The 21007-nt window shown below is 35.5% G+C and overlaps 2 protein-coding genes across 2 annotated transcripts; one reads left to right on the top strand and one right to left on the bottom strand.

Moving 5' to 3' along the window:
• Positions 1 to 17382: 17382 nt before the first annotated feature.
• LOC130649436 (uncharacterized) lies at positions 17383 to 18893 on the top strand. The gene is made up of 3 exons (XM_057455713.1): positions 17383 to 17852; positions 17958 to 18063; positions 18207 to 18893. Exons 1-3 carry the CDS (start codon positions 17760 to 17762, stop codon positions 18764 to 18766), a joined length of 759 nt encoding a protein of 252 aa, XP_057311696.1. The 5' UTR covers positions 17383 to 17759; the 3' UTR covers positions 18767 to 18893.
• LOC130648602 (uncharacterized) lies at positions 18861 to 20165 on the bottom strand. The gene has a single exon (XM_057454654.1). The coding sequence runs from the start codon at positions 20163 to 20165 to the stop codon at positions 18861 to 18863; it is 1305 nt and encodes a 434-aa protein (XP_057310637.1).
• Positions 20166 to 21007: the final 842 nt, after the last annotated feature.

Below are 21007 nucleotides of genomic sequence, written 5' to 3' on the forward strand. Positions count from 1 at the left end.
GTACAACACATGTTTTCACTCTTCCTTCAATACGAGGTGGATATTGTCATTTCGCGGAAGAAGACATTCCTTTTTTTGAAGACTCATCTATTGCCCTGCAGATTCTTGCCAACCAGTCCGCCCTCCAATCTGGAATGTGTAATTAAAACACTTGGTGGCCATTCTCGTCTTCGGCTTCGCTTTCAAAGGAGAGGTGCTTTAATTGTATCAGGTCGAGATACTTTTTACGTTTTCCTTCTGACAACAATTTATTTGTAGCCACGGTCTTTTTTCGACGTTTTAGTTTTCAAATTTCATAATTTAGGTATCAAAAAGGTTTTTAAAGATTATAATATATTTTATATATACAATAAGGTAAGGTTCCAGTGAAAATAATTTTCACACACATAGCTAACTATATACTTACGTCATGTATTGAGCAAAGTTCCAACTTCCTTTATTTAGTTTCCCTCCCGTAATATATCTACACTTCCAATATAGTAAAATTAGATGAAATGTGTATAAAAACTAACTGGATTTTTTGACAATTTTTGTGACAGTGGTTTTCCCAGATCCCTTACGCAAATCAACACGCGAAAAATGCAGGTGGCGTCATAGACCAGTTCATTTAAAATTGTATTTCTAGGTGGAGGCATCTTATAATTTTGAAATTAAATTATGGTTTGTATTTAGTCAAGATTTAGAACAAGTCTGCATATTGCCTGTTGATTTTCTTGGCGTGCACAAGAATCCTGTCGAAACGTAAATATTGAAAGTTGTATATATGATAGGAAATATTCTGGCTTTTTGGTAAATATTGTATATGTATACTACCTTTAACTTTATTGGGTATATCAAGTTTCTTTGGGCGTTGTTGATTTTGCTTTTCTCGTAAAATATGTAAATCGTTTTTTAAACTTGCAACTTCTAATTTTGTGGTTCTTTAAGAGTATTTTGGAGCACTCTACTTGGCGAATCTGAAGAATTAAATTACAAACAGTATTACCAACACATGACAATTATATTTGTTATATATATTTAAAACATTGAGCCAACACATACTCTTAGAAAAAAATGGGGGAAAAGCTCACCTAAATGTGCAGATAAAACCGTTGATTCGTCAGAAAAATTAGCAGATGCCAAACCAGAATCGTCAGCTTTTCGAGAGTTAACCCTTTTGGCGTAGAAGTAAGAGTGCTTATGTTGAAAAGAGAAGACATTTTGTGAAAAATTTAGGACAAGCAATTTTTTATGGTAATGTGTGCACAAAACGTTTTTCTGGCTCCAATGAAAGGAAATGGAAGAAGGCGCGATTTTAGTTAGAATTAATCAGATATTTTGTTTAAATTCTAACCGTTCATTAACCACCCTTATTATTTTTTCTTTCCAAGATACATATTTTAGCTCGGTGAAAAGGGGCCACACTATCTGACCCTGGCAAATCCGATTCAATAGGGCGGAAAAATCTGCGAGAGGCATTTATCTAACATCAAACGTTGTGGAAGAAAGGAAAATGTCTTCAAAATGTCACAGATAATTTTGTATTGTATGCGAAGAATCTTTTAATTCAAAATATTTTTCACAATATAAATGTACAGTATCATTTTTCGGAGGTACTAATAAAGTCACATTCCTAGTGGAAACTAAAGTGAGCGAAGCAACATCATCAAACCTGTAGAATATGGAGAACACTGAGGAGGAAAGTGGGACAAAAGAAGATAATAATAATACGAATACAGAGAACAGTGCTGATTAAGAAATAGGTAAATGTATTTTTTACATAGCTAATTTCGCATTTACCTAGTTAGATAGAGACAAAAAAAATCTTTTGTATCACTTTGTCTGACTATTCTGTAAATGTGTTGGGGGTCTTAGAAGTTCTGCGTAGAATATTTTTCCATGATGAAAAACGGACATCCTGGCCTTCGCATTTTTTCGTTCTATTTAGCTAAATAAGTTCCTGTTTTGACTAATTTTGACTCTCCATCATCATTTATTTAGAAATCGGAATTACATTCCGGGCGCTTCGCGCGCTTATTTTATTCTTCAATCTTTTTTCGTAAAATCTCTCTCAATGTAACCTTAAATGTTCAACTCAGAACACCCTCATGATGAACGGCTTCAGGTCTCTGCGTTTCCCAAATACCCTCTTTGCAGAATGTCATCCTTGGACAAACCTGCCATGAATGCTTTGGAAGATAAATCAGATCGTGTTAAATGCCCCTTACATTTAGATAAATCTAACCCTGACAAAAAGAGTACTTGTTTGAACCATTTAGAAGTAGTAGAGCTAGAAACAACTTTGTGTGGTTTTATATGACTTATTAATAACTCTCCTAATTTCAATTCTTTTAGCATAACAGTCCATAGTTGACCACACACAGACAGACTGGTCCTTATATTTGGTGAGAAATAATACAAGGTGACTTTGTCCTTTACCCTGACTTTAGTAACATCGTTATCTTTAAAGTAAGCTGGTTATCAGATAACTGTTCATTTGAGGGCAAGATTTTTAAAAAAATTAAGAACTTTTCCCACATTCAAAACAAATTATTCATAACGTGGTTGGTGTAGTCTTTTATATACAGACAGTTTCATTTTTATTTTTTCCATTTATTGACTTATCATAAGCAAAAATTGCTGACCTATATTTATTGATAGTGCTATATTCAAGACTCTGATCCAAAAGCTCTATTAAAATATCAAGTACATAGTTCATATCACACAAAATGGGATTATTTGTTGTTGATTACACGAGCGTACCCACTAACCCCAGGATGACGGTAATTATTGATTAGGCCTTGTCGTCTGTAATTAGAGATAAGTCCTGCACCTTTTTCTAAAATTCCTTTTGATTTGAGAGATTTCCGCAAACCTTTAATGCCACTAGCTGTAAAGTTCTGTTGTGAATTAGAGGATGTACTTTCAAATTAGGTTCTAATGTCAGAATTTGTTGACTTGGTAATAAAATTAGATAATGAATGCTCATTTGCAACAATATTTGAAACCAAGTCTGTGTTTGCCAGAGAGGTCATGGTCACTTTGTCCTCCATAACTTTTTGGAGTAATCTACCTATCATCACAAAAAGAGGTAATGCATAAAGAAACATTCTGGTTCAATTTTGTTGCCCCGCATCTACCATGCAACTTCCTGGTTCTAGTTTCCAAGATACTTCTTCCACATACTGTGGAAGTTTGTGTGACAGCCTTGGTGCAAACAGATTAACATGAGGTTGCCCCAGATGATTGCAGATCAGCTTAAATATACCCCTCCCCCCGCGCTCCAGCCTTTTTTTGACGCATATGTTTAAATTTTCCAACCTGGCTGACGTTGAAAAAGGGTCTTTCTACTTGAGTTAGAGTTAGAACAGATTTTGTCACATTGATTACGAAACCTAAATTATGCATTACATAGATCAGTGTGTCCCTGTATTGAATGCACTCCTCGAACGACCTTCCCAAAATTGGGAAATCGTCTAGATATACTATAACCCGTATGTTCAGCCTTCTTAGAAAAGCAATTGGGACTTTCATTAACTTGGTAAAAATTCTTGGTGCCGAGCCCAGTCCAAAACAAAGACAGAGGAATTCGTACATGTTCCTGATCAATAGAACGAACGTATTCTCTCGAATGTTGACGCAGAGTGACACAAAAAGATGCATCCTTTAGGTCGATTTTGCACATTCGTGCGTTTCCAAAATCTTCTTTAAAAAAAAGTCCCTTCATCTTGAAATGCTGATAGGGATAAACTTGTTTAGATTCCTTAGGTTTATAACTGGACGATGCCCTCCATCTTTTTAGTTCACTTTCTGAATTGCAGACACTTTTGTCATTTCGGTTACTTCTTATTGAATGAATTCCCTTGTTTCCACACTTGACTGTAGAATTGATGTCAAACAAGTTTGATAAGTTTAATAAGGTGGACTCAAAAAAGTGTTTTAATAGAGTTTGAATATGTTCAAAATTTCTTTGTCCTTTGTTAGTAACTTCCGGTTTTTCTGGAAATGTTTTAGTCTGCATACAAGCGGAAACATTGTTTTGTTCGGTGAGAATAACCCTCTTTCTGCCGGGTGAACACTGGTAGATAATTTTCCTTTACCACGGAGACAAAAGTGCTTACTTTGTTGCTTTAAAGCACCTCTGTTTGGTTTGTACCTACCATCATGTTGAAATCTTGCTCCGCAACCTTGACCTCGATTACTTCTGATGGGTAAAATCCTCTTTTGCTGTAGCCATACCTTTTGTTGTAGCCAAAACTTCTGTTGGGTGAGAGTCCTCTACTCCTAAACAAATTCAGTGAAATATATTTTCATGATTGTCCCTTGTCACATGTTGTCGTTGAGGACTAGAGGCTCTGTGAAAAGGGACGTTTTTAATTAAACCCTCTAAATACTTCCATTGACTTGCTTTTGCTTTCAGAAGCTTTAACAATATCTTGTTCAAAGGAATCACCAAATAAAAACTTATCGTCTGTTTGTAAAACCTCCGCTTTTTTCTGAAGCATGGTTTTAACTTTTCTGACATCACCACCTAATAGTGTTTTTAAAATATTACTTCTTCGTATGTAGGACAGACCAAAAACGCTTGGCCTATGCGCATTATGATCTATTCAATTTAAGTAATTATATAATCTACATTAAAAGTTAAATTCTCCTACGATTCTTGTTTATTTTAAAAATTTGAAATACACCTTCACAGGTACGACACAGCTCCCATTACATTTGCTATTTTTTCCTGTTTTTTTTTTTTAAAGTTGAGTCCTGATTTAATACATAATTTTCTCCTGATTCTTTCAGTAATTCCTTAATAAAGATATCTATTTTTTTTGCCCATTTGTAGGTTTGCAGGTATAAGATTATTATCCATAACCTCTTCCTTGACTTCTTTATCAGGAATGCAAACTGAAAATAAATTTGTTTACATATGATGCCATATCTTCTGGCAGCCCCCGTGAGTGGTATTTTGGGCGCTTAGAAGGAGCTTCATAGTCCTCTTCGTCATCATCCTGCAAATATTCTTCTCTACCGCATATTACATTGGTTTTTTCGGTAAAGGCTGGTCGCCTCACTGGTGTTAATACCTGAGGACCCAGCCACTTTATTATCGATGTTTATTGTACCATTGTCCAAATTATTCTCACTATTTGTACTATCGCTAACCTCGTCCATAACTAATTTGCACGTTAGAGAGTTGTTACCTTGCAGTCTGAACAATAGAACGTTGCTACCTTGCAGTTTCCACGATAGAGAGTTGTTACTGTGCAATTTCAAAGTGTTGCGTGGTATAATTTCAGATCGTAGTTCTAAATTGCAAAACAATTTGATAATGTATTTCAATTGTGGTGTGCAGATACCATGATGGCAGATAGAAACCACTGTAATATTTTCATATTTCCTTTGCAATTTAAAAGTCTTTTTTCAATGTGAAGTTATTAAAGATTTAAAGATTTAAAACCCAGGAACTTATTATGTCATAAGTAAGTTTTGAATAATGCTGACATCACATTTCTACCTAGAATTTAGTATGACATCATTCTTAAACTACATAACTTCAAATGTGTCAAGATGTCTTCAAAAGCATACTGCTCAAAAGTGTTGATATTATTGAGATAAGTAGTAGGAGTAGTATTTATTTCATGTGAGATAAGTAGTAGGAGTAGTATTTATTTCATGTGAGATAAGTAGTAGCAGTAGTATTTATGTCATGTGAGATAAGTAGTAGCAGTAGTATTTATTTCATGTGAGATAAGTAGTAGCAGTAGTATTTATTTCATGTGAGATAAGTAGTAGCAGTAGTATTTATTTCATGTGAGATAAGTAGTAGCAGTAGTATTTATTTCATGTGAGATAAGTAGCAGCAGTAGTATTTATTTCATGTGAGATAAGTAGTAGTAGTAGTATTTATTTCATGTGAGATAAGTAGTAGGAGTAGTATTTATTTCATGTGAGATAAGTAGTAGCAGTAGTATTTATTTCATGTGAGATAAGTAGCAGCAGTAGTATTTATTTCATGTGAGATAAGTAGTAGTAGTAGTATTTATTTCATGTGAGATAAGTAGTAGCAGTAGTATTTATTTCATGTGAGATAAGTAGTAGCAGTAGTATTTATTTCATGTGAGATAAGTAGTAGTAGTAGTATTTATTTCATGTGAGATAACTAATAAATAAATACCTACGGGGAGACCTTCAGCTAGTATAAAATAGTAATGTAGGTGATGACCACCTATATAAGATCAAACAATTGCAATAAGCAATGTGAAACTACAAAAAAGAAATTTGGTATTTTTATGCAGTGGAGAAACTAGTGTTATAGCAATCCAGAAGATAGGTTTTGCAGACTTTTTTTAGTTGTTTTAGAGTGAGACAGGCTAGGTCGTATTGGTAAAAGTGTAGTTGGATATTCTTCCAATTAAGGATAGATTGGTAACGTATAGATTTGAGAGCAAATAAGGTAGTCCTAACAGAAGGTCTAGCTAGGAGTTTTATGAATTTACTACTTGTTGAATGATCAGATGAATGGTAGACCAATTTAAAAGGGCAGAGGGCAGCTTTTTGAAAGCAAAGAATTCTACATGGTCTTGAAGTGAGACCCCATACTTGTGGACTTTAAGACATATGAGAAGAAAATGATGCATGGTAAATTAAGAAGAGGAGTTAAAGCTGTTATGTTCATTATATTTACAATTATTAAACCGTTCATCTTCAGCATCGACATTCTAAAAAAAGAGGTTTCAATATAAAAGTTAACGTCAAAAGAAATCTGACTTCTTCACGCCTCAAACAGAAGGGTATTGTCACTTTGTAATAGAAAAATCTCAGAATTACAGTTTAAACATGACCATGTCCCATCTGAGTTATCCTTGGTGAGTTTTGCGAAGTCCGTAAATTAAGTAAGTTATAACTTGGATGAACCCAAAGTTTACAAAAATCACAAAAATACAATTAGAATTTGCCCAATCAATTCACAGCATGTACCACAAAAAACGTACTCATTCCTAATTTGCGCGATTGAGAGAAAAGCCAAAGAACTTGCATAAATTACTGCATGAGCATCAGACTGATTTTAACACATCTTCGCGCCATGTTAGAAATCAAGTATAGATCGTGCAAACAAAAATTTCTCCTAGTTAGCAAGTATACTTAAAATATTAGTAAGCGTGGAGAATCGAAAAAATTCATACAGCAGCCTTAAAGTCGAAAATTGGAAATAGGCAAGAAAGTTTATCAATGTGATCTATCTTAATTTTTGGATCATTTTTTTAAACAACAATGAAGAGATTTCCGTTGATCATCTTCTCTTAATGAAGTCTCTTACATTTTTACCTTCTTGTACGGGGATAGGCTACAAGTAATGAAAATATTTCCTTTCAGACCAATATTTCGTAATTCCTTTTTAAGTTTTGGAGTTTGAATCTCTCAACTTGATTTTATTTGCATGTAAAAGCAGTTTCATTATCGCTTCCGGAAATTTCAACACGTACAGCCTTAGCGATCTCAATAACTTCATCTTGAAGCTCATCTTGGTCAATAAAATTAGGTATACCACAAACCTCAACGTTGTTCCGTCGGAGATTAATCACGTTTTTTTCCAATTCCACCAGAGTCTTTTTCTTGATTTTTCTCCTTCATTGCATCAATTTCGTCATTGATTTCAGCAATTTCATGAGTAGGTAATTCATTAAAACATTTTGCACCATGGAAGAAGAAACTTTTCTTGTAAATTTCAAATTTCACTCTAGGTATGAGTGTGTTTTTATTTCTTGTGTTGTTTAACAAAATATCGAAATTATTCTCCAAATCCTCACACACGTCTCCAGTAACACATTTGAACACATGTAAAAATACGTTTTCGTATTAGATGAGCAATCGTTAGAATGGCTTTCGTAGCAGGTTTTCCACAAAAAATGACTGCACGGGCTCGGTTATCAAGCGATTGCATCTCTTCAATGTTCGTTCAGTTAATTTCTCATGTTTAAATCGAACAATAAGTCAACAGTGCAGAACCAATTGGATTATGGTTAAAGCAGCTTTTACTGTAAAAGCTGCTTTAACCATAATCCAATAGCTGCAGTTGTAATCTTTAAAAAATGTTCAGTCGACCAACTGCTTTTCTGTAGGTTGCATCAATGTGGTCAGGCAGGTGAACACATTTTTCCAGCTTGTTAGATATTTAAAAGAACTCTTTTCTAAATATGATGTTCAAGTTACCGCGTTTGCTTTTTTGGGCAGTTCCAAAGATCATACATTCAGATTTTCCTGGCTTCATGTTAGTAATAAGTTTGTTGGCCTCGAACCAGTCAGCGATTCGCGTAAAGTTATTTTTCTGTCGCAGCTGTATATAAAACGGCGTCATCCGCATACATATAATATTACAATCTTTCACAACCTCGTCAACGTCATTGAAACTCAAAAGAAAGGGCAGAGGTTCGAGAATAGATTCTTGTGGGACTCCACAGAAGATTGCTTCCATATCATATCCGTATCTGTATTATGGGTAATTCGTTAAGTTATTGACCAGTGTCCATGTTTTTACATACAAAGTCGACTACTATTGTCGCAGCAATGTCTGTACTTCTATTTTGGCGATATCCGAACTGATTTTTTGAACATAATTCATGTTTTTGAGATATTTCATCACCTGAGAGTGGACACAAGGATTTTTTGAGCGAAGCGGAAGCACGGTTATAGGCCGATAGCTGTTCATTTTGTGCTTTATGAGCTGGTGCTACTTTGCCGATTTTAAAATCACCTGGCACAGTCGTGTTTCCAAACTTAATTAATGACGTAGCTTAGTGACTTCGTTATATATATATTTCAGCATCCACATTGAGTGCTTCCCTTTTACTTGTTACTCTATCACGGCGGCATGTCATGTCTATTCATATTGCCTACTAAAAAGCTTTTCATTATATGCCATGCGGTGTTTATTGTTTCGTTAAATAGCAACCAAGAGCTCAGCACGGTCATAAGTATGGCAATTATCGGACTAGACACTGAGGAATGATGGAATAAGGGGAGTGTGACTGAAATTATCGGAATCATTAGTTAAAATGACTGTGAACTCCAACCTCACACCCAGGATATTTTGGTATTTTTTGGTTAAAATTATTATTGTGGAGATTGGTATAAAGACAGGGCAATAAGCGTGCAAGTCATACGTTTTCTTTAATTTAATAAATTATTACCGCCGAAAAATTAAAACTGGAACTAATAATGTTAACAATATCAACAAGTTTATCAAAAAGTATAGCTACATAGTATAGCAATAAATAGAGCTCATCATTACGCATTTCAAAATCGATGCCAATGCACAGGGTATGGTGCCAATTGTCACACCCATCACACTGAACCCAATTAATTTTATTGGAGTTCTTTGTTTTTTTCCAGGCAGATATTTGGAATTACAGGTTTTTTGTAGGGATTTGTTTCGTCCTCATCAGAAGATGAGTAAAGCGAGGATTTTACTTTTATCGTTCATCGCCATTTTATGCATATATTCCAGAGTTGATTTTGTGTTTCGAATGCTTTTAGCAGATTGTTTTTCAGAACTGGCAACTGCACTTTTCTTCTTTTCTTATTTTTGGCGTATGCCTTTCCTTCTTCCTATTTTATATTAACTCTTTTTCCTTTAACATTCAAATATGTTCCTCTGAAGTAATGACCCGACTCTTTGTTACCACTCTGGGTTTTTGTCCTCAGGTTTGTGCAGAGTTAAGTAGAGGATGTCAGCTAAGTGCCCATGTTAGCTGCTACAAGAAGGTTTGCTGTTGGCGTTAGCTGGCAACCAGATGACGACAACAGAAGTATTGGTGTAACGAACTGGGAGGCCGATAAAGGACCTGCTTCAACGGCACAAACATCAACAACTTAGTTGCAATGGATGGTGTTGTAGGAGTTCACATTCAATTGGGGTCAAAAATAAAAATTCCATATTTTTGAAAGCATTGCCTATGGAATTAATTGATGTGGTTTTGTTAAAAGCCCCTTTAAATAAAGCTCTAAATTTAGTTTAATTCAACCTGGCGTAATCCACAGTGACACTTAAAAGTTACACAACTATGAAACCACTGTGGGGAAGGGTGATAATAACTTTTAAGAACCGATACAGCATCAAGTTATGGAAATTATTTTACTTAAAACACTAAATTATTGCCTTTGAAGAACTAAATAATTAGCAAAGTTGTGTATAAAATGTTGAAAAAAACAAAAAAACAGTTAAAATATATAACAATGTTAAATTGACATCCGCGGTGGAGAGCAGCGCTAAACATAAAACTAAAGTGTTAGGGGCATTCCCTTGCCTGTTTACTTCGATAATAATATAGGTTTTACAGATATTTGGTGAATGCAGTTGACTCTCCCTAATTCGAATTGCCACGGGGAAAGATTTTTGTTGGAATTATAGAAAGTCTCTGTAATTCGAACTTTCAGCTTTGAAGATTAAAAATTCTAATTACAGGAGAAATTACGTTAATTTTAAAATCAAGAAAAGTTTTATTCAATTTTCATTTTCATAGTTTACACAAAAAAGAAACTTTTTTGAAAGACTGTTGAATATTTGATTGCTTTAGGATTGAAAAACTGTTCGAATTAGAGAAAGTTTCGAATTAGAGAAGTTCGAATTGCAAAACGTTTTTTATAAGTGTTTTTTAAGGAAAATTGACGGTGACTAACCACTCGTTCGAATTATAGAAATTCGAAATATAGAGATTCGAATTAAAGGGAGTCAATTGTACTTAAAAAAATTAAAGCAAATAATGCTGATACGGTCCACCGTGCACGAGGTGTGTAATTAAAAAGGCACCGATATTACGCTGAACCGTTGTTTGGTAAATTACACAGTTATGGGATCCCGTGAAGTAGGTATATTCATAAGGGCAAGCTTTGTTTTTCGGAATACCCAACAACAAGAACGGTCGGCTGTTAGATAACGCGGTGCTGAAAAGATAATACGTAGAATATATATCGCCTACATCTGTGAAGGCGAAAGGTATTTTTTGCGTGTCCTTTTATTGCATGTCCCTCGTGTCATCCTCGAAGCTTTTATTCTGGTTTTCCTGAATCGTCCAACCCAAGACCCATTTATGTCCTCGCACTGTACGTAGTTTTGGTGAAACGTGAGGGCAAACTTCACATTTTTTTTTCGATTCCACTCTGGGTGTAGATGAATCCTTTGGTGGTGAAGAGCATGGTTTGCTGATGTGAATTGAACAGCTGTTGTAAGTTACTAAAGTGCTATTGGTTGTTGACGCAGCGGATGTCGACACAGTGGCTGTTGGTATAGTGGTAGATAAGGATGACACTGAGGTTGATGTTGATTGCTTACTTTCCTGTACATTATTTGACTTGTTTGGCTTTAATTTCTTTGGAGTGGCCACTGACGTTGCAAGTTCCTCCATTAATTCCTGTGGTTGCCCAAAAAGACCCAGCTGTCATATTGTTTTATCAATCTGGTATCAAACCGATTTTCAGGGTATTTGGTTCTATACGCGGGAAAGATGCCAGTGGTACGAAACCCAGAAATAACATTGTCGCTTTTGATATATTGATCCCATATTGAACAGAGTAGATCGACAGATACAGGTTTAGAAATTTTTTCTTTTGGACCAAGCACGTTTACCCTTTTAACAAGAAGTTCTTCCCACCTTCTTTTCAGAGAACCAAAACAGCAGACATCAAGTGGTTGTGCATCTGTAACGTGGGGAGGTAGCTTTATAAGAGTAATATTCTTTTCCATAACTTTTTGAATTATTTTGATATATATGGGACAAATTGAAACAAATAATACTATATTGAACCCACCACAGGATACAAATATAACTATAAAATAAAACAACAAAAAAAAGACAAACAAAAGATGTTAACATTCCTCTTATGTCTTTTTTGAAAGAATATAAAAATTGTCATAAATCAGTTTAAGTTAGTCAAACATCAATTCCCAAACGTTTGCGTTAACTTCATGGGGTTTGCTCCGTTTTTCGTCAGACAATCCGTCAACTGGTTGTGTGTCGAGATCCACAAAAGCTTGTCATTATTTTCGTCCATTACCATCTCTTTGATAGACGTCAAATCGATACGTAAGCGTTTCTCTTCAACCATGGTTGTAAAGTGTGTACTTGAAAATAATGACTAGCTATCTGTGTATGGATGGATAATCTTCAATGGCTGGGTGTGGTTTGGGTACAATGGTTCAAGAAGAAAATCTGATAAAAAGTAGCAAGGGTCTAATGCATCAACCTTTGAACGTGTTTCAGCTGCAAGTGTACTTCTTACTACTCTTTTTATTGTGTTCGATTTCCATTGCATAGGGCATGCTTTATTGTTTGCATCAACCAAAAATATAAGATATCCATCTGTACTTTTCCCGTGTGGTAGATTGCCAAGAGATGCGTCACTGAAGCAGTACAGCTTGTTTTAGATCTTTCGAAGCAGTAAAGCAAATTCGTAGACTTTGTTCTTTCATACATCGAAGTACTTTGTTGGCTTTTAACAAGTGCTTCACTGTTGGGATCTTCATGTTTGCACTCAATGTACAAACATCAAACAAGTTATCTGGGTGTGTTTGGCAAGCAATCCAGTTTAACTTCCCTAGTAATTTACAGTAAAGAGAAGTTTCTTCTTTGCTACAAAGGCTATTTTTCTATTAGACGGTTACAAGTCAATAATACAGATAATACAGATAGATAGATTAGAATCCATAGAACAGATATAGTCCTTATTCGACTTCAATGGTATCTTCATTTCTTTAACATTTACACCTACATATTTAAAATATGTACGGATCTGTGATGCCAACTTGAAAAAGCTTTACAAAGTTCTGCTATAACCTCTGTTTAAAAAGAGTCAGTTCCTGCCAGTAAAACATCATAATTATATTTGTCAGGAGGACAACTTTTTAGAGTTCATTCCGTAAAACCATCTGACGTTTTAAAAGACGTCTTTTCTTGTGCAGTAAGCACATTCCATCCTTAAATGGTGTTGGTTGAAGTTGGTTTAAAGCAGTAGCTGATGTATCTAACAAAGATAAAACAACAGTTTTTAACCTCATTTTGCTGCCAAAGATAGATGCACTTGGGATAGATTCTTTATTTCTACTGCTGCTGCTGCTAAGAAACGATTCATTACCATAATAATTGTTTGGTCGTAGGTAACCAGATGGCTTTGCTTTTTATGAGCACTGAGGCGGAGTTTTCTAGTCTAATCTTTGTTGATAATAATAATAAAAAAGTTGTGATAGCATGTATCCAGCAACCATGTGGTTGATTTCGAAGTGCCTATATAGTTGTGTGAATCGTTCATTGAATGACAATGGCATTTCAACAAGGTGATTACACTTCTTTGAATTAATCTTTTATATACTAGTCGTTAGCCCGTGTTTCTGTAATAGGGCACGGCTTTCGAGGACAGACAGACAGGCGGAATCCGGCTATTATTAAGAGATTGACGTTAAGGTGGTGTTATTGACGCCGCGCCGTAACATCAGAAAATTAAACATATTAGACATGCATTTTTCGGTTACTTCAAAGAAAATTTTGGTAAGATCAAAGGAAAATGAACGTATCCGCATTGCCTGTTACAGACACATGGAACTGGCGTATTATTATATAGACTAGTCGATAAGGCCTGTGGGAAAATCCACTTTGGCACAAGGACAATGAAAAAATAGGTTGTTTTAAATTTTTTGCTGACGTCAGCAGTGCAGATATGAAAAAAATTGGCGAAGTTTAGTTTATTCGTTTCCTGTAATGTGTAGAGGTTAAAACGCTGTTCAAAATTATGTATAGGATCATATGTTTTCGACAAACGTCTAAGGAAATATAAGGTTCTAAATATTTTGCTGACATCAGCAATGGCCCCTCAGAATCCAAAATTTAGAAAGTGTACCGGATCATGTACTTTTGACAAACGATTTCTCTTCGGTCTTTTCGTTCTCGCAATTTAAGCATTTACAAATAGTTGTAAATTGCAGCTCATTCTTCAAGCACTTGCACATCCTCTTCTTGCAACCACTTTTACCCCTACAGCTAATCAGTTCCTCCAACATATCAATCGCACAGCCTTCATCCATTGAGTCTATTGCAATGCAATCTCCATCTACCTACCATTCATGATCATTCACGACAGGGCTACCAATATTCATGTTAAGAGATCTTCTCCAAATAAAAGTCTGGTAGTTAGCACGCTAGATATGCTTTTGCAGAGCATCGAAAGTTGGTGGAAGCAATTCTTCAGAGAACTTTCCTTGATGAAAAAGCTCCACACGTGCTTCGTTCACTTTTTTTTTTCCTACACTTTTTTTTCCTACTTCCGGATAAAACACACGCACACATATTTCTCGATTGCCGTAGTGTCAATAAATTTTCTCTGTCACCAATACACTTACTATAGTTTTAAATTTTCTCATTATTGACCATGTGTTGCCAACATGTTAATTTACTCTTGCCATAAAAGCAACTAGTACTACAACAACCTTAAAACAAGGAGAAAAATAATTGCCTCAAAACTGGTATATATCATATGTGCATGCATTGTATATTCAAATGTTACCTGTTAATGCGTGAAACCAAATAATGCAATCGACCTATTTTACAGATAAGAAGATGCGATCGCTTGTATGTCTAAAATACGTCGTTTATCAGCAACACCAATTTCTACAAACAGATCAGCATTGATCAGACTTTTCATTCCAACCAAGCTCACAAATACGTCTGTCTCAGGTGTTTTTACGACGATACTCGCATAGCGTAGTGACGCGTGGCTACAATGTAACACAATCCTGATATCTGCTTCTTCGTGGTCAAAGCATAGATCAGGGGCTATCATTGAAACTTTTTACCATCTGGTGAAGATGCTGGAGAAAACTTGTAACATTTGTTTTTATTAGTGACGTAAAGAACTTTGGTCTAAGATCTGACTCAACCAGAATGTCCTGTTTTTTCAACGACTATATATAAGATATCGTGGATATCAATTAACCGGGTTACAAATAGAATCGTAGAACAAAATTAAGCTGTGCTGATAAGCAGAGATACAAAGAGACGCATGCCCCAATAAATTGAACTGATACAGATGTAGAGAACAAACTATCAAAACTGGAATACCGAGTTATTGAATCTCTTTCCGATTTTTCCACAGAAAGACATCATGGTATGAAATGCTCTAAAACGAATTATCAGCTTATCTCTCATGTCGTCGTTCTTCCATATTATATGTTGCACTTTCGCATAAATTGTTTGATCACAAACAACACATAGATACTTGTTTTGAAGCTTACTCATCAATGTGTACAAAGTTGCATATTCTGTTGGCGAAGCATCTATAATGAGTAATCTGAGACAGTTTTTGAGCGGGATGCATGAAGGTGTTGTATCCAGCCTAATCTGGTAGCAATGTACATTTAAAAAATCCTTTGACAAGTACATGCAGAAGATATTCAAGTTGTGCTTTCTTGACTGTACCTTCCTTTGAAACTTGTTTCTAGCTCCTTTCCAGAGAAGTTTGGTGATTTTTTCTTCGAGAATATGTATTCGAAGCTTTTGATTGTGTTTTTTTAATACGATTTCGGAACAACTAAGAAGTCTGAAGAATTCTGTACAAGAATCCTCCAAAAGTAGCATTGTCAACAACAACTGGAATAACAGTTTCAAGAATAACAGTTTCAGGCAACTCTTTCGATGTTTTGGGTGATTTTTCAGCTATTGTTGTGTCATGTCTCAAGACAGAAAAATGAGAGATACAATGATCAAGACCATTTAAGATACTAAAAAGTAGCTAATTTCCGGTGGTTTAACAAACAGCTGTTGCTTTCTTCCCTTGTTAGCATGATAAATCATGTCTTGCGCAAGAGACATAATTACAATTCTTCTTCAGCCTCTTTCAAATTTGTATAATTGTTGTTGGGTCACTTTTGCCTGTCATTTATGTAATGAAATCTATATAATTATACGCTAATTCCGTGTGTCTGTCTGTCACTTTTGCAAAGTGGATTACATTCTTCAAAATTTTCTTTAACAACTTCTATAAAACATCGCCTATAAAATTGTTCTGTAATTTACCAAACTTTGCCGATAAAATAGTATTGACGTCAAAGGAAAGTTAATTAAGATTAGTGAAGTCATTACAATGCACTTAAAACTTTGAGGCCAAATAACTTGGAAACGAGGTGGTGACGTCAATGTTTTTTCACCGCGTGGGTAACTAGGGACCATCTAGGATCAATTTGGGTAATTTTCCCAAACCCGGATCCCCGAATTACTTTCGCTTCTACGTTCTTTATTTAATGGTGTTGCCATGAATAATGGTGCGTGTGGTGGAGATTGAAATGGGGTATCAGCAGGAGAATATGGTTGTGAAGTATATTAAAAACGTTTAAATTACTGTCTGATTTTCGGTTAGAAGCAGAATCGTTTAAAAACAATAGCTGTTCCTCAAAGTTGGCCGTGTCGGATTCAGTGTCACCTGTTGCATTATTTGAAGTTTCAACGGCTGTAATAGCCTCAGTGTTTGATGTGCTGACTGTTACGCAGTCTGCTTGGCTATTCAAGCTGTAGAAATTTAAAAGTTCCTGGATCGTTGCAAAATGTTGTTGCTCGGCCATGATGTGTTTTGTTTTGCTTTTTATTCTTCTGCAAAACATATTTCTCATTTTTTTTCGAGCATAATGTGTATAATTTTGATTATGATTGACTCTCAAAGATCTGTGACGTCAAAAATCGCCAACGATCGCTAAAAAAGTTCAAACTGTTTCAACTCCTCTGGCGATCTCAGTGAGCAGCTCATGTTACGCAATTTTTTGTAAACAACCTTATGCACATGCTCATATCCCAATCACTAGAGCCCGAGCGACCAAAATTCGCCCAATAGAGATCAGCATTAACACGGAAAAATTTTCACGACCTTCTCCCCATCCAACTTTAAATGCGGTTTTGCCTTTCAGAGCAATTACTTTGCACTTATTGGGATCGGTTGGGGACTCAAAGTCCAAATTCCAAACTTGCTCTGGCTTAAATCCTTTGTCCCTACTGTTTTTTTCAATAATGTCGTTAGAGATTGGTAAGGATTGCTTGTGCTTTCGTAAGGCTTTCGAGCCATACTCATCATGTTGGGTTCTTTAAATGACAGTTTCTTCCTATCCATGAATCCTGGACTATGATTTCGTGTCACAAAGGGCTGAAATTAGTATTGCATAAAACTTTAATACAATTAACACGTTCCTGCTCCTCTTATTTTTAAGAGCTATTTTCCTTCCCGAATCAGTTAAACGAACCCCATTTTGAAGCATTTTCTGTCTCCGTCTAATATTTGACTCCGAAACACCAAACATTTTGGCTGCTTTGCGTATGCTCATTTCGTTTGAATCGATTGCTTTCATGGCGTTCTCCATGTCAGACTCTGTCCAACGCTTATCATTACGTTTTGGTTTTGGTTTTCCCCTGTCTATTTTTGACTAAAAAATAAAATTTTAAATTTACATAATGAAGCACATCCTCCAAGCATTTTTTCTTAAGCGGGTTTTCCACTAGGCGGATTATTCCGTGTGGAGCGGAGCGGCCATTGTTGTTCTTGTGAAAATTCCGCCAAAGGCGTTCCGCTACGCGCGGAATTAAAAGTTGAACCGGACTCGACTTTTCCGCCACTGTAAATTCCGCGAGCCAATCAAAATGCTTGATTTCGTGTGTTTTACATAAAATTTAAAATAGCTGAAAGCTGAAAGGAAATAGCGAAGCAGTAGCTGTGAATGCATCATTGTGAACCATTGTGACAAGAAAAAGGGAAATAAGATGTCTTTCGCAGAATCTAGTCAGATTTTGATGTCATGCACGCCAGTAGAGAGTCAAGTTACAGAATTTGACAAAGAATTGTTTATAGAGGAAGTAAGTAGAGCTTAGCTAGCTAGCTAGTTTATTTTTCTAAAGCTAAACTTGGTTACTGTTTTTTTGTTTGCCATAGTCAAATAACTATTTCTAAAACATTTGTAGGTTCGGAAATTTCCATGTCTATGGAACATTTATTCTACTGATTACAAAGACAGAAACATCAAAAATAATGCATGGCAAGAATTGGCAAGAATATTTCAAAAAGATTGTAAGTAAACCCCTACTATCTCATAGCTACATATATATTTGCTGTTGTTTTTATTTTCAGAAAGAAAGTAAAATCACATAATTTTTGGAATCTGATATTAAATATATACCGTGTATATATATATGGCTTTTTATTATTTGTAGGCGAATTCCTTCAAAAACAACTAAAATATTTAAAAGACAACCTGAAAAAATGTCTCGACAGAAGAACAAGGATGACAAAATCAGGTGCAGCTGCTTCGTCGTTACCAAAATGTAACTATTTTGAACAGATGTCCTTTCTTTATGAAGGAGCACCTATGAACTTCCCAACTGAAAGCAATGTACGGATACAGAGTAAAGAAAATACAGAACAAACGTGTTCAAAGGAAAGCGTTGATCAACCCCCTGATGTAGATTTGTTCACACCACCACAATCTCCTATGATTTTGAACAAAATTACGGACAATGGCAGCGCTACTGTCACGGCAAAGCGGGAGAAAAGAAAACGTAGTGAGAATGCAGAAGGAAATAGAATTTTGAAAGAGTTGGATGCAATAGAGAAAGAATTAAAAGCTGGTGATAAAGAGGAATGTGAAGATAGTCTTTTTTGCCGTAGCCTAGTGCCCACTTTAAGAAAATTATCTGCCAAGAAGAACAAAATGGCAAAAATTAGGATTTCACAGCTGTTGTTTGAAATTGAGTTTGATGAGGCATGTGAATAAAACTAATTTTCTCTTTAACATTTTTTATATAACATAACATTTTTTACAGTATTTGTATGGATGTACATTTTCTATACATGTTGACACAAATTATTCAGTTTTTATTTTGTCCTGTACTATTGACAATATCCCACTGCCATTCTACTGCTCCTTCATTGTTGAAATAGCATTTAAATTCATCCCGAATTAAGGCTGCCTGTTTTGAATAATTGTTTGAACTACAATTTGTTAAGTCCTGAATACCACTGATACTTTCAGAGTCTTTTCTCCATTCACCTGGAATAATATTGTTTTGGCTTCCTCTATCAACATAGTTTTCTGGGCAGTAATTATAAGTATCATTTGCATTGGAAACAGTCATTAAGTAGTTGTGTAATGCCACCACTGCTTTAGTTATTAATACAACTTTGTCGACTTTACTTATCAAGGGTCGGCGAAGAATTCGAAAGCGGCTTGCAGCAATTCCAAATACATTTTCTACTACTCGCCGTGCTCTTGAGAGCCTATAGTTGAATACTCGCTTTTCTTTTGCCAAGTTTTGAAGTGGGTACGGTTTCATCATGTGAGGTTTCAGCCCAAAAGCATCATCACCTATGAAAGTTAAAGGCAACACACGATTTGACTGTGGTAGTTTTGATGCTTTTGGAATATTAAGTAGATTATTCTCAATGCTATAGCCAAGATTGCTATTCCCATACACACTACCATCACTTTGTCTTCCTGTATCTCCAATATCTACCATTAGAAATTTATAAAGTGCACTGCACACTGCCATAAGCACAATACTGTGTTGCTTTTTATAATTAAAGAATGCTGAACCTGATCTTGCTGGGGCCTGCATCACAACATGCTTTCCATCGATTGCCCCTAAGCAATTTGGAAAGTTCCATTTTTTATAAAATTCCTGAGCTACATGTTGCCATTCTTCTGGGGAGTTTGGAGGTTTAAGATAGTTTTTGTCAGACAGAGCATCCCATATGGCCCTACATGTTTCAGGGATAATCCTTCCTACAACAGTTGGGCTCATTCGAAAGTTTGAGGCAATTGTCACTTGTGCATCTCCAGTAACTAAGTATCTCATAGTAACACATAATCTTTCACTTGGTTTGATCGATTCTCGCATTCTTGTTTCTTTCTTTACAACAAGGGGAGCTACCCAAGACAGTAACTTTTCTAAATCAGAAGGAGACATACGAAAGTATTGAAAAAACAGTTGATGATCATATAGCTTCAAATCCTGTATCAGTAAATGAAACTCCCCCTTCTGCTTTCGTTCTTGGTAAATTTGGCGTATCCAGTACCTTTTTTTATATTTCCTATTATTTTTTTCATTTTCTAATGCCAACAATTTCAATAGTTTAACTTTTTTAAGAAGAACTAATCGGCGACTGAACTTCATGGTGTTGTTTGCATAATGGCGCCGTGCGTAGTGGAAAAATAAAATGCGTTCTGCGAGACGGAAAATATCCTCTGCGCTGAACGCTCCGCACGGAATAATCCGCCTATTGGAAAACCGGCTTTAGAGAGTTTTTTAGAGCTGTTTTTGTCACACTTTGTTTGTTAACAAGCACACAAAAAATCGCCTTAGCATGATTCTAACAGGTCTGGAAAAGATTTTTTTTGTTTATTTTCGGTGCGCAATTTTTAGCTGCAAGTTCCGAGAAACAGCGGTAAAAAAATGTGCACCTACTTACGCAGGAACTACAAAATTACGCATAATTCAATTCTTTGTGGTAAAAGCTATACCTTTAAACATCAAAACAACGATATGTTGGAAGCGAAGTCTGTAAAGTCAAAATAAGTCAGACTGCTCAAAAGATGGTATCCTGCAGATATTCAATATGCTACAAACATTATTCATAAGAAGAGTACGAAGCGATCTTGAAACTTTTTTTGCATAAAACAACTCGAAAAGAATTGTATTTACATATTTTTGTGGTTTAATATGTTTAACTCAATTTTTCTATCCCAGAGTGAGCACAAGTTTACCCCACCCAATATTAGTGCGCATCTTTTACCCAACCCTACTATACTAAAGACATTTCGAAGAAACACGTTATGCTTCTTATAGGGATGCATGCTCAGCACGAGAATTGTTAGCTAATGACAATCTTTGGATTCGCACTGTGAATGAGTTAGTGGAATATGCTTCTCTATCTCAAATAAGAAAAGCGTTTTCTTTTATATTGATTCGCGATGAACCAAATAACCCACATGAATCGTGATGAAGGATTACTTGCG

This window comes from Hydractinia symbiolongicarpus, chromosome 7 (assembly GCF_029227915.1).
Source record: "Hydractinia symbiolongicarpus strain clone_291-10 chromosome 7, HSymV2.1, whole genome shotgun sequence".
Lineage (NCBI taxonomy): Eukaryota > Metazoa > Cnidaria > Hydrozoa > Anthoathecata > Hydractiniidae > Hydractinia > Hydractinia symbiolongicarpus.

Excerpts from the sequence above, each read along its gene's own strand:
- LOC130648602 (XM_057454654.1), bottom strand. The coding sequence starts at position 20,165 with ATGAAGTTCAGTCGCCGATTAGTTCTTCTTAAAAAAGTTAAACTATTG.
- LOC130649436 (XM_057455713.1), top strand. The coding sequence starts at position 17,760 with ATGTCTTTCGCAGAATCTAGTCAGATTTTGATGTCATGCACGCCAGTA. Across the intron at positions 17,853-17,957 it reads AAGAATTGTTTATAGAGGAA|GTTCGGAAATTTCCATGTCT; the intron begins GTAAGTAGAGCT and ends AAACATTTGTAG. Across the intron at positions 18,064-18,206 it reads AAGAATATTTCAAAAAGATT|GCGAATTCCTTCAAAAACAA; the intron begins GTAAGTAAACCC and ends TATTATTTGTAG.